Here is a 24,128-nt window from a genome sequence, read left to right on the forward strand (position 1 = left end):
GAGATCATCAAGTCCAACTCCCCTGCCAGTGCAAGATTACCCAGGGTAGTTCACACAGGAACACATCCAGGCAGGTATTGAAAGTCTCCAGAGGAGACTTCACAACCTCTCTGGACAGCCTGTTCCAGTGCTTTCTCACCCTCACTGTAAGGAAGTTTCTCCTCATGTCGAGGTGAAACCTCTGTTCCAATTTGTAGCTGTTGCTCCTTGTCTTATTACTCCTTAGCAGTGAAAAGAGATTGGCCCCAGCCACTTGACACCCGCTCCTCAGATATTTGCACACACTGATCAGATCTCCTCTCAGCCTTCTCTTCTACCGGCCTAAACAGCCCCAGGGCTCTCAGTCTCTCTTCATAGGAGAGATGCTCAAGTTCCGCAGTCATTCCTGTGGCTCTCTACTGGACTCTCTCCAGTAGGTCTTTGTCTCTCCTGAACTGGGGAGCCCCAAACTCCCCAGTGTGGTCTCACTAGGGCAGAGTAGAGGGGGAGAAGAATCTCCTTAGCCCTGCTGGCCACACTTTTCTTGATGCACCCCAGAGTGATATTAGATCTCTTGGCCCCAGGGGCACATTGCTGGCCCATGCAGAACTTACTGTCCACCAGCACTCCAAGGCCTTTCTCCAGGGAACTGCTTTCCAGCAAGACAGCCCTCAACTTGTACTAGTGCCTGTTGTTATTCCTCCCCAGATGGAGGACTCTGCATTTGTCCTTATTGAACTTCATAAGGTTTGCCTTCACCCCTCTCTCCAGCCTGTCCAGATCTCTCACTTTTCATTTAAAAAGAAATGTTAATATATTTTCACATTACTTTGAAAAGCAGTTGACAGTGAGATTGCTAGCAAGCATGGTGTCCATTAACAAACAAATTTATTGCCAGCCAATATACCATCTTGAACAGTTTTTTCCCCCCAGTGTAGGAACAAACCCTTATAACTTGATCAAGACTCTTATTCTCAGAATATCTACTGTGCAGTTTGAAAGAAAAAGCTTTGTTTCATTGTTATATTTAAACAAATTTAATAGGGAAACCTAGTAAAAATAATAATTAATAATACAATACGCTTAACTGAGACAAAAATCTTTTTTTACACTTCTCAAATGGATTTGAATACAGGCTCTTGTCTAAATATTCCTCCCTCTGGAGTACAAATCATTGCACATGACAAATAGTGACATGAAGTACAGTTTTAAGGGGATGCTGTCAATGTCATTCTGGCCTGTAAATGATTTTGCCTTAAGAGGCTGAAAACAAAATGACTTTTGTACAGGAGTGGCTATTTCCTAACTTTTGGTACCAGTCAAACATCAAATGAGTGTTTTGCAAATTGGTTGGACAGTGTCAAATTTGAAAGACATACCATGCATTGGATTTGATTTGAGACCCCCACCTGGGGTACTGTGTCTAGCTCTGGAGTTCTCAGAAAAGGAAGGACATGAAGCTGCTGGAACATGTCCAGAGGAGGCCACAAAAATAATCAGAAGGCTGTTGTGAAGAAAAGCTGAGAGTTGAAGTTGTTCAGCCTGGAGAAGGGAATGCTCTAGGGAGATCTCGTGGCCCTTCAATACTTAAAGGGGACCTATAACAAAGATGAGAATGATCTTTTTAGCACGACCTGTTGTGACAGGAGAAGAGATTTATTCTGGATTAAAGGAAAAATAAATTCACACAGAAGTTAGTAAAATACTGGCACAAGTTGTCCGGAGAGGTAGTAGAAGCCACATCCCTGAAAATATTCAAAGTCAGGCAGGATGGGGCTCTGAGCAATCTGATCTAGTTGAAGATGCTCACTGCAGTGGGGCATTGGACTAAATGACCTTGAAAGGTCATCCAACCCCAACCCATTCTGTAATTCTACTCTATTTTGTGATCTGTAGAGTCCAGTGCAAAAGCACACCCTGGATTCTACTTGTAATAGGCACATGTAGAGAGGTTTATGCAAACAGCGCCCATACAGTCAAGCTCATTGTGAAGCATGTGTGTGAAAGATCTGAAAAGTAATATATTCCTGTTATTGCACTACTGTGCAGTAGTTTTGTAGTTCAGTGCAATGTTACCCCTCTCTCAAAGGTCCCACATGCTTTTAAGAATTCAGTCCTGCTTTTCCTGTCCTCAGAATACTCCTATCAAATCAGAAGCTAGAGTTATCTGGGGCAACAGAGCAGTGTCTGGGGAATAAGAAGTAAAGAGGTTGCAAGGGAAGCTAAGTGTGTAGGGTAAGTGTCCATGGGTGCTGCCTGTTCATTATATAACTAGCTCCAAGTGCAGGGTGCTGCACTTTGGCCACAACAACCCCATGCAGAGATACAGGCTGGGGTCGGAGTGGCTGGAGAGCAGCCAAACAGAGAGGGATCTGGGGGTGCTGATTGATACCCGCCTGAACATGAGCCAGCAGTGTGCCCAGGTGGCCAAGAGAGCCAGTGGCATCCTGGCCTGCATCAAGAATGGTGTGGTCAGCAGGAGCAGGGAGGTCATTCTGCCCCTGTACTCTGCACTGGTTAGACCACACCTTGAGTACTGTGTTCAGTTCTGGGCCCCCCAGTTTAGGAGGGACATTGAGATGGTTGAGCGTGTCCAGAGAAGGGCAACGAGGCTGGTGAGAGGCCTTGAGCACAGCCCTACGAGGAGAGGCTGAGGGAGCTGGGATTGTTTAGCCTGGAGAAGAGGAGGCTCAGGGGTGACCTTATTGCTGTCTACAACTACCTGAGGGGTGGTTGTAGCCAGGAGGAGGTTGCTCTCTTCTCTCAGGTGGCCAGCACCAGAACGAGAGGACACAGCCTCAGGCTGTGCCAGGGGAAATTTAGGCTGGAGGTGAGGAGAAAGTTCTTCACTGAGAGAGTCATTGGACACTGGAATGGGCTGCCTGGGGAGGTGGTGGAGTCGCCGTCCCTGGGGCAGGATTGGACGTGGCCCTTGGTGCCATGGTCTAGCCTTGAGCTGTGTGTTAGAGGGTTGGACTTGATGATCTGTGAGGTCTCTTCCAACCCTGATAATACTGTGATACTGTGTGATACTGTGATAACCTTAATAGTAGTTGAACCTAGGATTTTTTTTTAATGTGAGTAGATAAACTATGAGCAATTTAAAAAATAACAGTCAATCTTATTGGGTTTATAGCTTTCAAAATATGAATATTCTAGAAATGGGTTGCTGGACTTCCAGAAAGTTGCAGGACTCTTGCAGTGCGGATGTGCTGCACCCACTGATATCTGTGCATGCACTTCTCTGGGTGCACTGTGACCTCGTTTTCAAACCCACATTGTTTTTATCTGTGTCCACATCTTGTGGCCTCACACACTCACCTGCCCCTTGTTGAACTGTTATCTTGGGGGGAGAAAAAACACAGAGCACTGTAAGGAAGAGTGCACTGCTACAGGACATGCTTCTGAGTGAAAAGGTGGCATTGCTTTTCCACAGCCAGCATGTTCATTAAAGATCTGCCCTGCCTTTGTTCTCTGTTTCAGGCTCATTCGTGTTTGCTGTCACTGTCACCGATGCGGATGCTGGATCCAACGCTGAGCTCCATTATTCCCTTGTGGGGAAAAACTCTGAGAAATTCCACATTGATCCAGTGAGGGGTGCAATCCTGGCTGCAAACCCGCTGGCTGGGGAGTCTGAGCTCACCATTTCTGTCCACGTGAGGGATGGGGGCCGGTACCCCAAGACAGACTCTACAACTGTCACTGTGAGGTTTGTGGACAAAGCAGAATTTCCTCATGTTCAGGCAGAGCAGGAGACCTTCACCTTTCCTGAAAACCAAGCAGTGGGTACGCTTGTCACCACTGTCTCTGGATCTTCATCCAGAGGAGGCTCCTTGTCTTACTACATCGCCAGCGGTAACCTGGGTAGCACCTTTCTGATCGACCAGGTGACAGGACAGCTTTCTATTGGACAGGCTTTAGATTTTGAAGCCATACAGAAATATGTGGTTTGGATTGAGGCCAGAGACATGGGCTTTCCTCCCTATTCCTCCTATAAGAAACTGGAAGTAACAGTCATGGACATCAACGATAATGCACCAGAGTTTGAGCAGGATCCTTTCATTGCAGAAATAGTGGAGAACCTGACCCCACGGAAGATACTGACTGTGGCTGCTGTTGACAGGGACAGTGGTCTGAACGGACAGCTAGATTATGAAATAACTGAGGGCAATGCAGAAAATAGTTTCAGTATCAATCGAGCCACTGGTGAGATCAGAAGCATCAGGCCCTTGGACAGGGAGAAATTGTCTCAATACATGTTAACCATAAAAGCTTCAGATAAAGGCACCCCGCTCCAGAGCACGACTGTCAAAGTTATCATTAACATTCTAGATGAAAACGACAATGCTCCGAGGTTTTCCCAGATATTCAGCGCTTCTGTGCCTGAAAATGCACCTCTGGGTTTTACAGTGACCCGAGTCACGACGTCGGATGAAGACATTGGGGTGAACGCAGTCAGTAGGTATTCCATAAGGGATACGAGTCTCCCATTTACCATAAATCCCAGCACTGGGGACATCACCATCAGCAGACCACTAAACAGGGAGGACACAGACCGCTACAGAATCAGGGTCTCTGCACACGACTCTGGGTGGACAGTGAGCACAGATGTCACCATATTTGTCATGGATGTCAATGACAATGCCCCACGATTTACAAAGCCGTCCTATTACCTAGAGTGCCCTGAGCTGCCTGGGATTGGATTGAAGGTCACCCAAGTTTCGGCCACTGATCCTGATGAAGGGTCGAATGGCCAAGTCTTCTACTTCATAAAATCCCAGTCTGAGTTCTTCAGAATTAATGCAACCACAGGGGAAATTTTCAACAAGCAGTATCTGAGGTACCAAAACTCCAGTGGCTCAAGCAACGTCAACATCAACAGGCACAGCTTCATTGTTACTTCTTCAGACCGAGGCAGCCCTCCCTTAATGAGTGAGACAACCGTCACTATTAACATAGTAGACAGCAACGACAATGCACCACTGTTCCTCGCTCCTAAATACTTTACTCCTGTTACTAAGAACGTGAGGGTTGGCACAAACGTGATCAAAGTCACTGCAGTGGATGAGAAAGACTTTGGCTTGAATTCTGAAGTGGAATACTTTTTGTCTGAGGAAAGCAAAACGAATAAGTTCAGACTGGACAGAAGTACAGGCTGGATTTCTGTGTCATCCTCACTGATGGCTGATTTGAACAAAAACTTCCTATTTAAAGTGAAAGCAAAGGATAAAGGCAATCCTCCACTCTCATCTGAGGTAGCTGTTGAAATAGTAGTAACAGAAGAAAACTACCACACGCCTGAGTTTTCTCAGAGCCGTATGAGCATTACTATCCCAGAGAGTCACCCTGTTGGAACAGTGGTCAGGACGGTTTCGGCCCGAGACAGAGACGCAGCCATGAATGGGCTAATCAGATATAATATTTCCTCTGGGAATGAGGCTGGCACCTTTGCTATTAACACAACTACAGGTACACTGACACTGGCAAAACCACTTGATTTCGAGTCGCACCAAAAGCATGAACTGGTCGTTACTGCCACAGATGGAGGATGGGTGGCCAGAACAGGTTACTGCAGTGTCACCATTAATGTGATTGATGTGAATGATAACTCCCCAGCATTCAACCCTGAGGACTACTTTCCCAGCGTGTTAGAAAATGCCCCCAGTGGGACAACTGTTATTCGTTTAAATGCCACTGATGCTGATTCTGGACCTAATGCTGTGATTGCATATTCTCTTCAGTCCTCAGATAGTGACCTCTTTGTCATCGACCCCAATACAGGAACCATCACCACTCAGGGATTTTTAGATTATGAAACAAAACAAAGTTACCACTTAACTGTAAAGGCTTTCAATGTTCCAGATGAAGAGAGGTGCAGCTTTGCTAATGTCAACATCCAATTAGAAGGGACAAATGAATATGTGCCTCGTTTTGTGTCTAAGCTTTATTACTTTGAAGTTTCTGAGGCAGCCCCCAAAGGTACTGTTGTAGGTGAAGTTTTTGCAAGTGATCGTGATATGGGAACTGATGGGGAAGTCCAGTACCTTATCTTTGGCACCAGCAGAAAAAAGGGCTTCCAGATAGATCGGAAAAGTGGACAGATCTATATTTCAGGACCTCTTGACAGAGAAAAAGAAGAACGAATCTCTTTGAAAGTCCTGGCAAAAAACTTGGGCAGCATTCGTGGTGCAGATATAGATGAAGTAACTGTTAATGTTACGGTGCTGGATGCCAACGATCCCCCCGTTTTTACCTTAGGAGCCTACAATATACAAATCAGCGAGGGTGTTCCTCCAGGAACCCATGTCACTTTTGTGAGTGCCTTTGATTCAGATTCTGTCCCTAGCTGGAGCAGGTTTTCCTATTTCATTGGGTCTGGCAATGACAACAGTGCCTTTTCCATCAACCCACAGACAGGACAGGTGACGGTCACTGCAGAGCTGGACCGAGAAACACTGCCTGTGTACAACCTGTCTGTGCTGGCCATTGATTCAGGAACACCATCCGCTACGGGAAGTGCCTCTTTATTGGTAACTTTGGAAGATATCAATGACAACGGCCCTACCTTGGCCACCAGCCAAGGAGAAGTCATGGAGAATAACCGTGCAGGAACTCTTGTGATGACTCTTCAGTCGTCGGATCCTGATCTCCCTCCAAACCAAGGTCCTTTTACGTATTACCTGCTCAGCACTGGCCCTGCAACCAGCTACTTTAGCCTTAGCACCACTGGTGTGCTGACGACAACAAGAGAGATTGACAGGGAGCAAATCAGTGAATTTTACCTGTCGGTGATTACAAGAGACTCTGGTGTTCCTCAGATGTCTTCCACAGGAACTGTGCAGATCAAGGTAATAGACCAAAATGACAACCCATCTCAGCCCAGAACAGTAGAAATCTTTGTTCACTACTACGGCAACCTCTTCCCAGGTGGAATTTTGGGCAACGTAAAACCACAAGACCCAGATGTGCTAGACAGCTTCCAGTGCTCCCTTACTTCAGGAGTCACCAGCCTCTTCAGCATTCCTGGGGGTACGTGCGAGCTGTACTCACAGGCGAGGTCCACGGATGGCACGTTTGACCTGGCTGTCCTCAGCAATGATGGGTTGCATGGAGCTGTCACCAGCAGCGTCCGAATTTTCTTCTCAGGCTTTGCCAACGCCACTATTGACAACAGCATTCTCCTGCGCCTGAGTGCCCACAGTGTGCGTGATTTCCTGACCAATCACTATCTCCACTTCTTGCGCATCGCCAGCTCCCAGCTCACAGGACTGGGCACTGCCATCCAGCTCTATGGGCTGTACGAGGAGAACAACCACACCTTCCTGATGGCAGCTGTCAAGCGTGGCAACAACCAGTATGTGAATCCCAGCGGCGTGGCCACGTTCTTTGAGAGCATCAAAGATATCCTCTTCCGCCAAAGTGGGGTGCGGATTGAGGCTGTGGACCATGACTGGTGCCTGCAGAACCCCTGCCAAAATGGAGGGAGCTGTCTGAGGAGACTGGCCGTGGGCCAAGCTCTGAAGAGTCACGAGAGTGTCCCTGTCATCATTGTGGCCAACGAGCCACTCCGGCCCTTCGTGTGCAGGTGCATGCCAGGATACGATGGGAGTCTGTGCGAGACAGACATCGACGAATGCCTTCCTTCTCCCTGCCACAATGATGGGACTTGCCACAACTTGGTTGGAGGCTTCTCATGCAGTTGCCAAGAAGGCTTCACTGGCATGGCCTGTGAGAGGGACATCAACGAGTGCCTTTCCCACCCATGCAGAAATGGTGCTGCCTGCCAGAACTTCCCCGGAAGTTTCAACTGCGTCTGTAAAACTGGCTATACAGGTATGCTTTTGATTCTCTATGTCCTACAGTCCAGAAGAGGTGGAAGGAGGGTGGAAACTGCCTTTTTAGTACAAGATTGCCTGAATATGAGCATGTCCAATAGGTAAACAGGTCATGCAAAATGAGGTATTTGTAGTTATGAACACTCAAATGACTGAGTGTCCACAGTGTTGGTTTACTTTAGCTCTGCCCTCAGGCGAATCTCACTGAACTGATTTGCATTAGAACAGAAAGATTTTTACAAGAGCTATTGTAATTTGCTAAATACAGGGTTCAGTTTTGGGCTCCATGCTACAAGAAGGACATTGAGATACTGGAGTGTGTCCAGAGAAGGGCAACAAAACTGGTGAAGGGTCTAAAGAACAAGTTTTATGAGAAACATCAGAGGGAACTGAGGTTGTTCAAGTCTGGAGAAAAGGAGGCTGGGGGTAGACCACTTTCTTCACCTGCCTGACAGGAGGTTGCAGCAAGGTGGGGGTCAGTCTCTTTTCCCAAATAAGCAATAGGACAAGAGGGAATAATTTCAGGTTGCACCATGGGAGGGTTAGACTGGACAGCAGAAAAAATCCCTTCACTGAAAGGGTTGTCAAGCCCTTTAACAGGCTCCCCAGGGTAGTCCCCATCCCTGGAGGTATTTAAAAGATGTGCTGAGGCACATGGCTTTAGTGGTGATCTGACAGTGTTGGGTTAACAATTGGACTTGATCTTAATGGTCTTCACCAACCCAAATGATTCTGAATATGCTGAAACCATTTCAAATGCAGTATAATTTTTTTCTGTTCTTGCTATTGTTCTGCGTGTTATAGTAGCATTTCAAGTCTGCTAGGAGTGTGCCAAGCAAAAAAAAAAGATCAGCTTCTGCCTCAAATTACTTACAGTCATACAAGACAGAAAACAGATGAAGGGCATGGGGGAAAAAGCAGAATTCAGGCAAAATGATCAAGCATGCCTGTTCTGTATTTTGTCCCTTTTTCATTCCTTTTTTCCATTTAGAACAGAAATGTTCTGCAGCACTCCTCCTCCTGAGTCTTTTTTCTCTAATATTTATTACACATTCACACAGAGCAGCATTTTACCCCAGAGAAGCAGACTGATATTTGCTTCTGTACTGAGTATGACATTTAAGGATGATCTGAACAATTTTAACCATTGCTTATGGCTGCTATATACAAACATTGTTTTAAAAATCTAACCAGAGAACGTTAGGCAAGACTTTAATAACCTTTTCTAAGGAATGCCCCTGGGCAGCCCAGGTCTGCACAGCCATGCTCATTATGGTGTGGATATTCAGGCTTGGCACCAATGCTCATCTGTAACCAGTGCTCAGGGGGTTGACTGTTCATTTGTTTTTTTCTCATTTAACCAGTTGAGTACAGGAGATGTGATGCACCTTTTGGCAAAGGATAAAGTTAATCAAATTAATAATAAAGGTTGAACTCCATCACTTAAAGCACAGCTACAGCAGTGGGTACATATTCAGCATGGGAAGGTCTGTGGATACGAAGGACACTAATGTGATCTTTTTCATGAGCCTCACAAATGTACTACTGAGCCTCAGGTCAGGAGCAATTCTTGTTAATTGACAAGCAGTTCTAATTAAGTTACCAGTGCAGGATTTTGTTCCATGTTGCATTAGTACGTCAAATTATTTTGCTAGGAGCATGGCAGAATAATTCTAGGACACTCATCCTCTGTAAGTCTTCAGGCCATTAACACCAGAGCTTACATGGGGCATATGTTTGCTGTTGCAATGAAGCAAAGCACTTCATTAACTCTAGCAAAATGTGGCTCTAGCTTGTAATTTGAAACATTACAGAAATGTCCAGCTAATTTTTTTTTCTGGCATTGAAGCTCATATCTTAATGTTCAACCCTTGTGTCAGCTAAAAACAAAACTCCACATGTGACAGGCTCAAGAAAAGAAGAACGTTTTAACTAAGATGATGTGATGAGAGGCTCTTACAGTTTGAAGTGTTGGATTTCCTTCACACTGTGAATTAAATGTGGCATCTGATATGAGCTTTCTTAAACTGCTTGTCAAAACAAATAAGAATAGGCTACCACTGGGGCAGACATTTCTGTTTGGGAGTCAAAACTTTTAAAATCAGGTGGCCATTGCAGAATCAAGAATTACTTCAGTGTCTGGAGGTTAAATGAGCAAGACATAAAACAAATGGCACCAAAGTACGTAATGAAACCCCAAATTATCTCTGGAATTGAGTATCAGCAGAGCTTGTTAGATAACATCACAATTAATACTCAGTGTGTTGCACCTTTTTTTTGCCTACAAGAGCATACCTGACACTATGCACATTTAATATTCAATAGGTTCTGCAAACAAGTGTTAGAAAACAGACTGTATGAGAGTGCTTGACATAGAGGCTATATGTCATTATAGTTACAGTATCACAGTATCATCAGGTCCAACCCTTTACCACAGAGCTCAAGGCTAGACCATGGCACCAAGTGCCACGTCCAACCTTGCCTTGAAGTGCCCCAGGGACGATGACTCCACCACCTCCCCGGGCAGCCCATTCCAGTGTCCAATGACTCTCTCAGTGAAGAACTTTCTCCTCACCTCGAGCCTAAATTTCCCCTGGCGCAGCCTGAGGCTGTGTCCTCTCGTTCTGGTGCTGGCCACCTGAGAGAAGAGAGCAACCTCCTCCTGGCCACAACCACCCTTCAGGTAGTTGTAGACAGCAATAAGGTCACCCCTGAGCCTCCTCTTCTCCAGGCTAACCAATCCCAGCTCCCTCAGCCTCTCCTCGTAGGGCTGTGCTCAAGGCCTCTCCCCAGCCTCGTCGCCCTTCTCTGGACACACTCAAGCATCTCAATGTCCCTCCTAAACTGGGGGGCCCAGAACTGAACACAGTACTCAAGTTCTGCCAACAGAAAGGGAACACAGGTGCTTGGGCATTTAATCCTGATTCATATATGATTAAAGGTAGCCATAGTGAATGTAAAAATGGAGCCTGAAACTGTTTTGTTGTGAACATCAATCTTGAGTGCCTCAGCAAAAGAAAAAAAAAAATAGACATCCAAAATAGAGGCCTTGTAATTCAATTTGCCATATACATGGCTTTGCTGCTTCTCTTGGAATGGAAGTGCAGTCTCATAATTGAATTTGCATGCTTGGTAAAAAAAATAATATTTACATGGTACTGCATACAAGGAGGAATTAGTATTTTTTGAGACAGACCCTCTGTTCAGTGTAAATTAGGGTACATGAGCTGTGGACCTTTATAATGGCCTACCTGAAAGCTGAGAGTCTTACTTTTCCTTGATTTATTATGTTTTGCCAGCTGCATTTCACTTCATCACTTTGCAAAGGTAATGTCATTCTTTGCACTGAATTGGATTGTAGAGACTGATTACCTCAGAGCAACATCGTTAGGGCTTAAGCAATCAGTTATAATTACATCTCTTAATGACGCTCAGGTTTTGTTTTTAAAATAACCACTTTCTGGAGGGAATACATTTTGTGATTTACAGTAGTTGTCTGCCCTTTCTTTGAACTCTTCATTTCCTGTTTTCCAGAACTCATTAAGATGAAGGAATGTAGGTTTGTGAAATTGTTTCAAATGCGAGATTAAAAATATTAGAGCAACCACTTGAAAAGGTGGACAGGGAGAACCACCAAAACTCTCACATCAGCTGAAATCTAAGCCAGGAGCATTCGGCTGATATCTGTTTCTGTTATGTTTCTCAATTAAAAACAACAAATCAGGAAGTTAGATTTTTGCCTAAGCCTCTGCGTGTGATATCATCAGCTTGCGGTGATGAATGCTAAGTGCTGATTGCTGTCTGCTATTGGTTATCCAGGGTAATCCTAATTTGTGTGGTGTTTAGAAAAAGACAGCTCTGCAACCAAGATGAGTACCTAGAATCTTTCAATACTTCAGCTGAGAAGAGGTCTGAAAACTCAACCAACTGCAGCGTCCACCTAAACTGTAGTGTTACTGGGGTGGCTTGGAGTTTTCCTCATCCAAAACTTTCCCCTGTCTGGATGTGATACCCTGAAACACTAATCAAACATCTATGATTAACCTAATTCTTTCTGCTGTCCAAATGAAGTCATTCCCCAGCTGAGAAGGGTGCAATAATGCAAATGTGTGAAAATGCTTCTTGAAGATTGACTCCTGTGAGCCATGAAACCACATGCTACTCATTAGTTTTCAAGGCACGTTACTTAGGTGGGATAAGGGTTTATCAGAACATCACTCTTGAATGTGTGTTGCAAAACTCCAGTCAGCAAGCTGTTGTGGCAAATGACCTCTGAAAACCACTCTAGTTTTGCAAGATTAAGGTTCACTGGCATTATCTTCCTGGAAAGCAGCAAATCTTAGCACCTGGGTTCAGGTGAGGATGCTTTTGTTCATAGTGGAGATCAAGTTCTTATCCTCCTCAGTAAGATTCCTCATATGATTTATCTGTGCAAAAGAAAATTTCAAAATAGCTAATACCTGTGTAAATTCTCTAATCATGGAAAAGTCCTACCTAAAGCTCTTTTTTTTCCTCTCCACACAAAAAAAATAGTATATAAGAATAAGCATAATATCTTAGGCAGAACAGCAAGAGCAATGGGTTTTACTTTTGCAAGTCTATATCTTTACTATACACCTTATTGTGTCTGGTACCCCTGAAACCATTTTGTGATCAGAGTAGACTGGAACAAAGCCACTCTTATATAAGGTACTGTAAAGCTGGCATTGACATGCTGCAATGAGGTAACTTCAAGGGGTAGGACAACCTGCTGCCACCTTGGATAACTTTACTTCCTAGAAGAATAAGGTCTTAAAAGGAAAAAAGTCAAAATTTAGCAGAAGTTGCAGGACCAAGTACAATGCAGCTGGTATCAAAGCAACTTAATCTAGAGGAATTCCCACAGCGAAGAAGACAAGCAAGAGAAAAAACCCTGCTGGGTAAAGCCCTGATTTAACTCTGTAATGTCACTTTGAAGGTTGCTTTGCTTCGAATGGAAGTTGGACACCCAAAGTTCTCCCAGCCTGACTTGTTCTGTTATTTCTGAAGTATGTGACCTTGTTCAGAGCTCCAGAAAGGTCCACTTCTGCCAGTCAAATCTGGGCAATAGCAACAGAGAGGGGAAAATAGCACAGAAGGAATATGGTTTGGGTGAAAATGGAGAAGTAAGAAGGTGTCATTTGAACACTGACAGACCATCCGAAAATCAGGAGTTGATAGAAACTCTCTGGATCGTAGTAGTGCAATCAATGAAGACTGCCAATAATAACTTGAAATCTGGAGACCTTTCCTCAGAGGATGGATGACGAATGTGTGAAAATTTCTGTCTCAAAGAAATCCAAGGAAGGACTGAGCAAAGATCTGAAAGTAGCAGGAAAGTTGGATGGATTGAAAAAAAATAGGATTCTGCAGGAAGGAGGAGACATTGTAGCAGGAATTGTCTTCAGAAAAAGCTGATGTAAGGTAATTGGGAGATAAGATTGCCTTCAGGGGAACACAGTGGAGAAGAAATGCAGGAGAGTTGGAATGTCTTAGAAAGCAAAGCTGTAATTAAAAATTATCATAAAGCAGAAAAAAAGAAGATGGATGTCCTTAAGAGTTTTAGGTGGTTATACCAGGACTTCTTTATTTTTAATTTAAGATGAGTTATAGACTAAATGAGAAAAAAAAATCTGTTATTTTAGTATAGAATCAACCATAGAAGACAGGAATCTCAACCATAGAATCAACCAGGTTGGAAGAGACCTCCAAGATCATCCAGTCCAACCTAGCACCCAGCCCTAGCCAGTCAACTAGACCATGGCACTAAGTGCCTCATCCAGTAGTTACATGGTCTTTTCTCTCTAGTATCAGGTGATAGGACAAGAAGAAATAACCTGAAATTGTGGCAGGAAAGATTTAGATTGGATATTAGGGAAAATTTCTTTATGGAAAGAGTGATAAGACATTGGAACAAGCTACCCGGGAGGTGTTGGAGTCTCCATACCTGTAAACATGACACTTGGGGATGTGGATAAATGGTCATGGTGGCGTTAGGTCAATGGTTGAACTAAAAAATCTTAGAGGTCTTTCCCAACTAGAAGAGTTGTGTGATGAGTTTCTCATTTATAACTCTCATTATCTGTTGACTGGACTTTTCTAATGATCTTGCTTTATCAAAGTGATTTCTTCTAAGTTCTTATGTAGAACAATCAAAGTAATAAACTCAAATCGGACTCCCAAGTTGTACTTTTGTCCTGCTGCTATCTGGGTAAAGGCACTCTGTGACAGAACAAGAGGACACAGCCTCAAGCTGCACCAGGGCAGGTTTAGGTTGGATGTTAGGAAGAAGTTCTTCACAGAAAGAGTGATTTGCCATTGGAATGGACTGCCTAGAGAGGTGATAGAGTCACCGTCTCTGGAGGTGTTTAAAAGGAGAGACTGAATGAGGCACTTGGTGCCATAGTTTAGTTAATTATAAGGTGTTGGGTAATAGGTTGGATTTGATGATCTCAGAGGTCTTTTCCAACCTAATTAATTCTGTGATTCTGTGACTCTTGCTTTCTGATGTAGACATGCTTAATATGCATTTAGAGAGGAACAATAAGCTTCATAGACATCTTTGCTGGATCATTATTCCAAATGTAAATAGCTAACATTTTTCCTAGGCCTTTAGCACTTCAGCAAATGGCAAAGAATAGTCAAAATTTCATCATCATTTAAAATAAATATTAGTTTTAATATCTCCAGTGAATTGTTGAATCAGAGTATTCATCATCTCCTACGTCAAAACAGTTGGAATGAATGCAAACACACTTTTATTAGTTTCATGGGTTACTCAATTGTTAAATATTAAAGAGACGTTGCTATTAGCTGGTTAAAGTATGTGCAGCTAAAATATGCTGCTGCTAACTCAGCAAATATGCCAACTTTAATGTTAGCTGAGGAAAAAAAAAAGAGTTATTAGATTGAATTGCAAAAACATGAAGAAGCCTTATTAGCTACACTTGATTTTTATATGAAAAGAGAATCATTATTGAGAAGGACAACAAAGCTGATGAAGGCTCTAGAGAGCAGGTCTGCTGAGGAGAGACTGAGGGAACTGGAGTCATTTAGTCTGGAGGAGTCTGAGAGGAGAGTTTCTTGCTCTCTACAAGAAAGGGGTTGTAGCAAGGTGGATGTTGATGTCCCAAGTAACAAGTGATGGGATGAGAGGAAATGACCTCAAGTTGCATCCAGGAAAGTTTGGTTTGGATATTAGAAGAAATGTCTTCACTGAAAGGGTTCTGAGACACTGGAACGGGCTGCCCAGGGAGGTGTCTGAATCCCCGAGACTGGAGGGGTTTACAAGACAGAGATGTGGTGCTGAGAGTATCACAGTATCATCAGGGTTGGAAGAGACCTCACAGATCATCAAGTCCAACCCTCTACCACAGAGCTCAAGGCTAGACCACGGCACCAAGTGCCACGTCCAACCTTGCCTTGAACAGCCCCAGGGACGGCGACTCCACCACCTCCCCAGGCAGCCCATTCCAGTGTCCAATGACTCTCTCAGTGAAGAACTTTCTCCTCACCTCCAGCCTAAATTTCCCCTGGCACAGCCTGAGGCTGTGTCCTCTCGTTCTGGCACTGGCCACCTGAGAGAAGAGAGCAACCTCCTCCTGGCCACAACCACCCCTCAGGTAGTTGTAGACAGCAATAAGGTCACCCCTGAGCCTCCTCTTCTCCAGGCTAAACAATCCCAGCTCCCTCAGCCTCTCCTCATAGGGTTTGTGTTCAAGGCCTCTCACCAGCCTCCTTGCCCTTCTCTGGACACTTAGCACCAGACTGGGTAGTTAGACTCCATGATCTTAAAAGTCTTTTCCAACCAAAATGGTTCTGTGATTCTGTGTTTCTATTTTAAGCATTTTTGCCTCAGCCTTCACTACGTGTTCTCCTTGCTAAATCTGTACTATGTACTGTAATTTTTGCTGACTTGGCAAATATGCCACCTTTCATACAATCAGTTACATAGAAACAGATTCAAGTTAGCTGACAAAAAGAAAGAGTACTTATTGAGATCAGATTGAAAAAAAACTGCACCCAAACCTGAGTAAACCTTATTAGCTACCCTTGTTTTTGGTGAAAACGAGGAAACATCACTGAGCTGTTTCAAGCGTCCCAGTCACACTTCTGCTACGTGTTCTCCTGGTGAATTGAAGAGCTCTGCTATGTACCATGATGTGAGAACAAACCAGCAAAAAAACATCTAACAGAAAAAGTTAGCTCATCCTTCAGTCATGCCCACTAGAGAATAAAATATAAATAAATACCCCCAAAGCATAATTAGATTCAGACACTGGAAATGTTTCCTGGATTTATGGTGAATCCACAGGTTATGTATTAACCACAGGAATCCTCCAGCACTCCATACTGCTTGGTCACACGTAGAACGCTGCTGTTCACACAGAGCTGCTTGCAAACTTCTTTAGGCTAAGCAAAATCGTAGAGGAGGGGGGAAAGAAGAGGTTTTCTTAATTGAGTGGCTGAGGTTGTGAAATTCTGAAAAAGCTAGCAGAGTTACTTAAGGCAGAGTCCTGGTTTTCAACAGCTTTAGGGACCAGCCGTCTCTAAGAACTGCATATTGTTCATTGCTGTGTTGAGAGATGTAAGAACTATGACAAATGTGACACATAAGAGTTGATACCTTCTGTACAAGCTCATGATTGTCTTTTTAAACTTAACTGTAAGTTATATATGTGTGGTGTGAGAAATGAAATAATTATCAGTAAGAGGACCACACAAATGGTCCAAGAGCTGGAGCATCTCTGTTGTGAGGATAGCCTGAGAGAGCTGGGGTTGTTCAGTCTAGAAAAGAGAAGACTCCTGGGGGACCTTAGAGCTGAAAAGATCCTATAAGAAGGCTGGAGAGGGACATTTCACAAAGATGTCTACAGATAGGACAAGGAAGAATGGTTTTAAGCTGAGGCAGAGTAGGTTTAGACTGGATCTTAGGAAGGAGTTCTTCAGTATGAGGGCAGTGAGATTCTGGCATGGGTTGCCCAGGGCGGTTGTGGATGCCTCCTTCTTGGGGGCGTTCAAGGCCAGGTTGGATGAGGCCTTGAGCAGTTCAGTCTAGGTGATAGGTGTCCCTGCCCATAATTGGGAGGTTGGAGTAGATGATCTTCAAGGTCTCTTCAACCTAATCTGTTCTATGATACTGCGAAGGCAGTCTTAACCTTTGCTGTGTGTATATATCCTGACCTAAAAGGAGTTCATGGAAGAGTCTGGGAGAGAATTATTAATTTTGCCAGTTTTGCAGAGAAATATGAGGGACAAACCTGGCAATACTTTCAAGGTTCTACCAAGCAGGCAGCAAAGAATGGCACTGCTGGTGGAGGAGAGGTCAGGTACCAAGAGTGGAGTATAGTGGGAGCACTGCTAAACAGATAAAAGCTTAACAATGAAAAGCTTAGAAGCAAAGAGCAATACTTTTGTAGCTCATATTTCCACACAAAGACAATTTTTGTTCTGTAAAAGGAATCCTCTTGCCAGTATTTGGCATCTGTTAAAATCTTCACTTTTCCTCTTGGTTGCCTTCCTTGTTGGAATGACTAATGTAATGTCAGTTTATTCTCTGGTGAATAATATTTACCACATGTGACAATATCTGCTCAGAAAAGGCTTATATCCAGGGTCACTTTTTTTGCTCCAGAGGACTGTGGTCCCTCCGAGTCAGGAAGGAGGTTGTAATTGATGAGGAAAAGTCAGAAAAATCATATAATGTACAATAGCAGCCTGTGTTCAGTGTACTGTGTTCATACAGGGTCCAGCAAGGGCTGCCTCTATGTCAGTCACAGTATGGAGTACATTCCATAGGGGGAAAAGAACACTCCTTTCCTTTGACTGCAGCATCTGCTTTTATTTCATGACCTCTGTTTTATGGATGCCAATTAGTTAAAAATCAAAAACTTAAAATATTTTTCTAAAGTACAACAAAACCACCAGGACCTATGTGAGCTAATTACAGTGAAACACTTGAAAAGTAAATTTCCCTGGGCCACACATTATGGCTGTTCAGAGCTGGGAGCAGCCAGCATCATGTCTGTGATTCCTCTCTCCATCCCGCAGCTAGCACTGGTCCCTGGCACCCTCCCTCTTGGCCATGCCTTCAGAAAATTGGTTCATAAGCTCATTACTTAAATACCAGCCTGACTTTCTTGTTGACCTGGAAACCTGACCTGGAAATTGCTTTTATTCCCTAACCACAGGGAAAACTTGTGACTCCACTGTCAACTACTGCGAGTGCAACCCTTGCTTCAATGGTGGATCCTGCCAGAGCGGGGTGGAGGGGTACTACTGCCACTGCCCCTTTGGTGAGTATGCTGCTCCTTCTCCCTGCTTGGGCTTTCTTTGCCCAGCATTTCTCAAATTGCTGTCTGTTTTTATCCTGCATAAAACCAAAAGGTGTGTATATGGATCCCAAGCTGTGGGCACATGTAGCTCATCTCCTTGGCCCATCCACTCCATTTTTCCCCAGCTGCATTTGGAATATTGTGTTCAGTTCAGGGCCTCTCAGTTCAAGAAAGACAGGGAACTGCTTGAAAGAGTCCAATGCAGAGCCACAAAAAATACTAAGGGAAAGGAACATCTCTCATGAGGAGAGGCTGAGGGAGCTGTGGCTCTGCTTCTTGGAGAAGACACTGAGAGGTGACATCATTCATAGTTATAAATATGCAAGGGGCGAGTGCCTGGAGGATGGAGCCAGGCTCTGCTCATTGATCCCTAATGCCAGAACAAGGAGCAATAAGTGGAAGTTGAGTCACAAGAAGTTTCATGCAAACATGAGAAAGAGTTTTTTCACTGAGTGTGATAGAACACTGGAGCAGGCTGCCCAGGGGACTTGTGGAGTCTCCCTCTCTGGAGATATTCAAAATCCGCCTGGATACCTTCCTGTGTGGTCTGGTCTAGTGATCCTGCTCTGGCAGGGAGTTGGACTGGATGAGCTTCAGAGCTCCCTTCCAGTCCCTAACTTTCTGTGTTTCTGTGATACGTTTGCTGATATTTCTGCCAACACAACAGAAGATGGGATAATGTGGCAGGGTGAGGTGTCACTGTGACATCTCAGAGGGCGCACACACCGAGATCTCCAAGTGCTAACATTCCTGCTGTATAACAAGCACTTTTAGAAGAGATGAAGCTTAAGATAACTGTACATTACATCAGTATCCTTGTGTCCTGTGCTGTTGCAAAGTGCATTGAACTCACCATAGTGTTAAACCTCGAAAAGTGGACTTTGGGAGGATACTGAAGCAGAGAGATCTTGGTTTTCTTTTGAGAAATTTGCATTATTTGTCAAAGTATCTGTACAGCAAAAATTAGCACCCACATTTGTCTGCAAGTATGGAACACCATGTTAGATATTGGTGCTTTTCTAGTTAATAATTTGGGTAAGAAAACCTGACCTAATAGCTTTGTTAGCCCACACCAGTACTTGCCCATTCAATTTATTATATATTAATGAAGTTTTGAGTTCCAAAGCCAAAGTACTGTTCCAAGAATCAGAGAAGCATATAGTACTGCCAAAATAGTTTAATAAGCATTAGAATTTAATTATCCCAAATTTGGGTTATGGAACAAACCCAATAAAGACATAAAACAGCAGAGATAGTTTAAGGTAACATGATAGAGTTGTGGCAAGATAGGTTCTGAATGCAGATTAATCCAGAATTGTCATTGTTCATATAGAAGAGCATGAAGTAAATGCAACAGATAATCAAAACCCAGGTACAACTGAGAAATCAGCTGCAATGTTTTAGAGGCTGCTGAAAACCCTCACACAAAAGTATGCTTTCCATACACGTTTGTAACTACCTCTCAATATGGTTTTCTACTAACATGTGGAATGATTTCTTTATTCTGTTTTATTTCCTTTGTTTTACGTGTCCTCAGAGTTTATTCATTTCCTATATAGTCGTAGTTCATTGTAAATGTAGCTAATGCTCATAAATTAAGGAAGTTTTTTCTCATTGTCACTGCAGTAAAAGATGTCGAGGGAAATGAAGTGACAAAGATCTGGAAACAAATATGTAGAATGCAGAAAAATGTTCAAATCAATAAAAGCACAGGAAGCAATAATGTTTTCAGTATGGAATTACAGTATGCTCTGGTTGGGAAGGGACCTATAAAGGTCATCTAGTCCAACCCCCCCTGCCATCAGCAGTGGACATCTTTAACTGGATCAGGTTGCTCAAAGCTCCCTCCAACTTCACCTGGAATGTTTCCAGAGGTGTATGTTGTTGCAGAAAAGGGATGGAGCTTCTGTCATCTTGGTGGGCTACCCATTCCAGTGTTTCACCACCCTCCTTGTAAAAAATGTCTTCCATATAGCTACTTCAAATCTACCCTCCTTTAGTTTAAGACCATCACCCCTTGTCCTTTGGTGTCAATCACTTATTTGCTTATAAGTATGAAGAATGAGTCACTGATTGAGTAACAGTTCAGATAAGCAGCTCTGAAGAGAGGGACTTGGGGGTGCTGGTGGACAAGAAGCTCAATATGAGCTGTCAGTGTGCTCTTGCAGGCCAGAGCGTCAACAAGATCCTGGGCTGCATCAAGAGAAATGTGGCCAGGTGGGCAAGGGAAGTGATCCTCCCCCTCTACTCCACACTGGTGAGACCCCACCTGGAGTACTGCATCCAGTTCTGAAGCCCTGAGTCCAGTTCTGGAGCCCCTGTTACAAGAGAGATATGGATGTGCTGGAAGGTGTTCATAGAAGGGCCATGAGGATAATCAGAGGGCTGGAGCTGCTCTTCTATAAGAGACTGAGGGAGTTGGGGCTGTTCATTCCAGAAAGGAGAAGGCTCCTAAGTGACCTTATTGTGACCTTTCAGTATCTTAAGGGGGCCTACAAGAAAATTGGGGAGGGACATTTTAGGATAGGACTGGGTGGAATGGAACAAAGCTAGGGATGGGTAGAGTCAGACTGGATGTTAGGAAGAGGTTCTTTACCATGGAGGTGGTGAGACCCTGGAATGGGTTGCCCAGAGAGGTGGTGGAAGCCCCATCCCTGGAGGTGTTTAAGGCCAGGCTGGACGAGGCTCTAGACAGCCTGTTCTAGTGGGAGGTGTCCCTGGCCATGGCAGGGGCATTAAAACTAGATGACCCTTGTAGTCCCTTCCAACCCTGACTGATTCTATGATTCTATAACAGCTATAAAACAAAAAATAAACTGAAGTTGCACATTTACTTCCATAACTGCATTAACAAATGATAACTCATGGTAACTAACAACCACATTTGACACAGCTATCAAACTCAGGGTTTGTTTTCTAAAAAAAGCAGAGCTCAATGGAACATGTTTGGGTTTTCTATATAGATTTACTTGTCATTTGTAGAGCAGTTTTCAAGTTGAATATGTGTACCTCCACACCTACCTGTGGGTAATAGCATTCCTCTGTTTAAGTTACACATCTTTAATCATGCATTAGAGGTTTCCTAAAGAGCCTGTGCATCATAGCCAACTCTGGAGCACATCAATACTTTGTTTCTGGGAGAAGAGCACAGAGGCAGGGAAAAACTATCTGATACCAGATTTTACTTTGCATTTTGCAGGTGTCTTTGGGAATCATTGCGAACTGAACAGTTATGGATTCGAAGAGTTGTCCTACATGGAGTTTCCCAGTATGGATCCAAACAATAATTACATCTATATAAAGTTTGCCACTATCAAAAGTAATGCCTTAATGTTGTATAACTACGACAACCAAACTGGAGAGAGGGCGGAGTTCCTGGCCCTGGAAATAGTAGAAGACAGGCTGAGATTCTCTTACAACCTTGGCAGTGGCACGTACAAGCTCACCACAACTAAGAAGGTTTCTGATGGACAGTTTCACACAGTTATTGCCCGGAGGGCTGGAATGGTAAGAAATGCTAAAATGAGAATTTAAGACAAGTTCAGCCAAGCTGATTCAGCTTCCATGTTTTTTTACTCAGAGGAACATAAAAATGCAAGAATGTTGCGTTTGCTAGCAGAGTCCCCAGCTTTGGGGAAAAAAAAATCCTCTTTTCTGTCTTATTCCAGCTGACTCAAAGATCTGTAATGGTTTCTTTAGTATGATGATGGTGATAAAGATTAATTAAAAAAGCCATGTGCCCTGCCTTGTACTCTAAATGTGAAAAATGAGAACCAGGAATAATTAATGAAATAAATCACTACACATAAGGCTCATTAGCTGATGCAGATTACAGGGATGATTATCAAAGAAGGCTAATTAACCATAGCTTACTTACAAAGTAACTACATAACATCAAAAGCCTCAAAATGATTCTTTTTTCCTCAGAGTTTGGAAAATAGAAGCAGACAAACTCAAAATTCCAGTCCTTGACTTCCTTGAGCTAGTGCAAAGATTTTTCCAATCTCATCAGACTGAAAGCCTGGTTTTCCTCTGTAGTGTACGTAGTTCAAAGGTGCTGCACTGGGAGGGTTTTTTAGGGGGGAAAGTAGGGGAGTTGCTTTTCTTTTTGTACCCTAAAAATCATCTGAGGGGAGGAATTCTGCCAAAATCTGGACTGAGACAACCAGTTGCCATATGCCTGGTAGTCTGACCCCACTCCTACTTCCATTTTTTTTTCCACCAGTAAATGTTTTCTATCCTCTTCTATCATTTTTTAATAATATTTCCAAAGCAGAACATAAACCAAATGCTGTTTGAGTCCAAGCCAAGCTTTTTGTCTCCACAGTGTTTGATTTAGAAGTGAAACCAAATCTATTTGCCATCCATAATCAGTAACTATTGCCCAACAGCTCCCTTTACAGGCAGCAATGACCACCATAGATGCAATCTCATATTCTTCACATGTTTGAAATTTAAGTCATATAAGAATAATTTATGGTTGAGGCTCTGCATTTTGTTTTATATATTTCAAGCCAGAAGTGACTCAGAGAATGAAAGAATAAAGTGTTCTACCCAGTATGGCTCTCTCAGAGTCCTTGTAGAGATCTCCCATCATGAGGTGCTGCAGAAGGCATTGCTGCTGAGATATAGCCCTGGTTTATTTTTCAAGCTGCTCTGTTGAGAGCACCCTCCTGAAGAGGTTCAGGTCCACAGAATCACAAAATGTTAGGGGTTTGAAGGAACCCAAAGAGATCATCAAGTGCAACTCCCCTGCCAGAGCAGCACCGTATAATCTATCTTAGCTCACAGAGGAACACATCCAGACAGGCCTTGAAAGTCCTAAGAGCAGACTCCACAACCTCTCTGAGGAGCCTGTTCCAGCACTCTGTAAACCTCACAGTGAAGAAGTCCCCCCTTGTGTTGTGTCCAGGGTGAGATATCCATAAGCACAAATATCCCAAGACCAACAAGGTCTGGAGTTCTTTGTAGAACCAGGGCTGTCTCATGTCCTTCCTAAATGTGCTTTTTTTCCTTCTCCCTTAGCCTTGAGCCTGAGCCTGCATTTCAGTTGTGTAGTGCAACACCTGATTTCTTCAATTTATTGAAGGGGGAATGGTTTAATCTTCAGCTGAATGTGCAAATCTGGTTTGTGTGTGTCATAGGAGATACATCTCCAAATGAGTTGAAGGATAATCATGATGTTGAGAAATGACTCTGTTTAAGTATGCCTTAATAGCAGATGCTTAATAATTTTCATTCCAGCTTCTAGATGGTAAAGAACAAAGATTCATCTAAATCTTGGAAAGCACCAAGTTTCCCATCTTAGCCACTAAATTAGTGTGATGTTTCTAGCCATAAGATTGAAGTGGCTGAGCATAGGAGCACACATTCAAAATTTCAATGAATAAAGTGAAATAGATTTCAGAAAAGGCTAGAGCAGGAAAATGTTTTACTTGTAGATATGCCAAAGGGCTAGAGAAGATAACATGGAAAGAACTGTTTACAGAAAGTTATGAACGCTCCAGGCTGAAAACAAACTTCCAAGACGACCTGTGCCTTTGTGCGACTTTTGGTTTACGTTTAAAACCTCCCAGCAATGTCAGCTGTTTACCAACAGAGTATGTGAAAAGAATTGCCTTTGTGTTAGATATTTCTGCTGGAAGAAAAATGTCTCCCAGGTGTCTAAAACTGCATAAAATAGCCTCCCCTCAGGATTCCAAATCTGTCATTTCCTACAGCACAGTGGGATTTTATCGGAAACTGGTAAAATCATTAAGTTGTCAGTCCTGAGCTATTGCAGAGTGACAGGATAGAAAGTCTTAGAATGCAGCAAGGTAACCGTGGAGTAATGCTTAAGTAACAAGCAGGAACATTTGACTAACATTAGAAAATAAATTGTATGAACTCTGGGCCAAGTAAAATACACTCTCAAATATCTAGCCCTTCAGCTGGGGTTGTAGCTTGGCTTTCACGGCACATA

The 24,128-nt window shown here is 43.5% G+C and overlaps 1 protein-coding gene across 2 annotated transcripts in view; it reads left to right on the forward strand.

Annotated features, from left to right (window-relative positions):
• Positions 1-24,128, forward strand: part of FAT4 (FAT atypical cadherin 4) — a 192,244-nt gene that overhangs the window by 144,254 nt on the left and 23,862 nt on the right. For both annotated transcript variants that reach the window (XM_064149965.1, XM_064149966.1), the window contains exons 9-11: positions 3,463-7,812; positions 18,023-18,127; positions 21,366-21,673. In XM_064149965.1, the coding sequence (XP_064006035.1) occupies positions 3,463-7,812; positions 18,023-18,127; positions 21,366-21,673 (4,763 nt within the window). The remainder of the gene's footprint in view (positions 1-3,462; positions 7,813-18,022; positions 18,128-21,365; positions 21,674-24,128) is intronic.

The sequence above is a fragment of the Pogoniulus pusillus genome, chromosome 10 (assembly GCF_015220805.1).
Source record: "Pogoniulus pusillus isolate bPogPus1 chromosome 10, bPogPus1.pri, whole genome shotgun sequence".
Classification (NCBI taxonomy): domain Eukaryota; kingdom Metazoa; phylum Chordata; class Aves; order Piciformes; family Lybiidae; genus Pogoniulus; species Pogoniulus pusillus.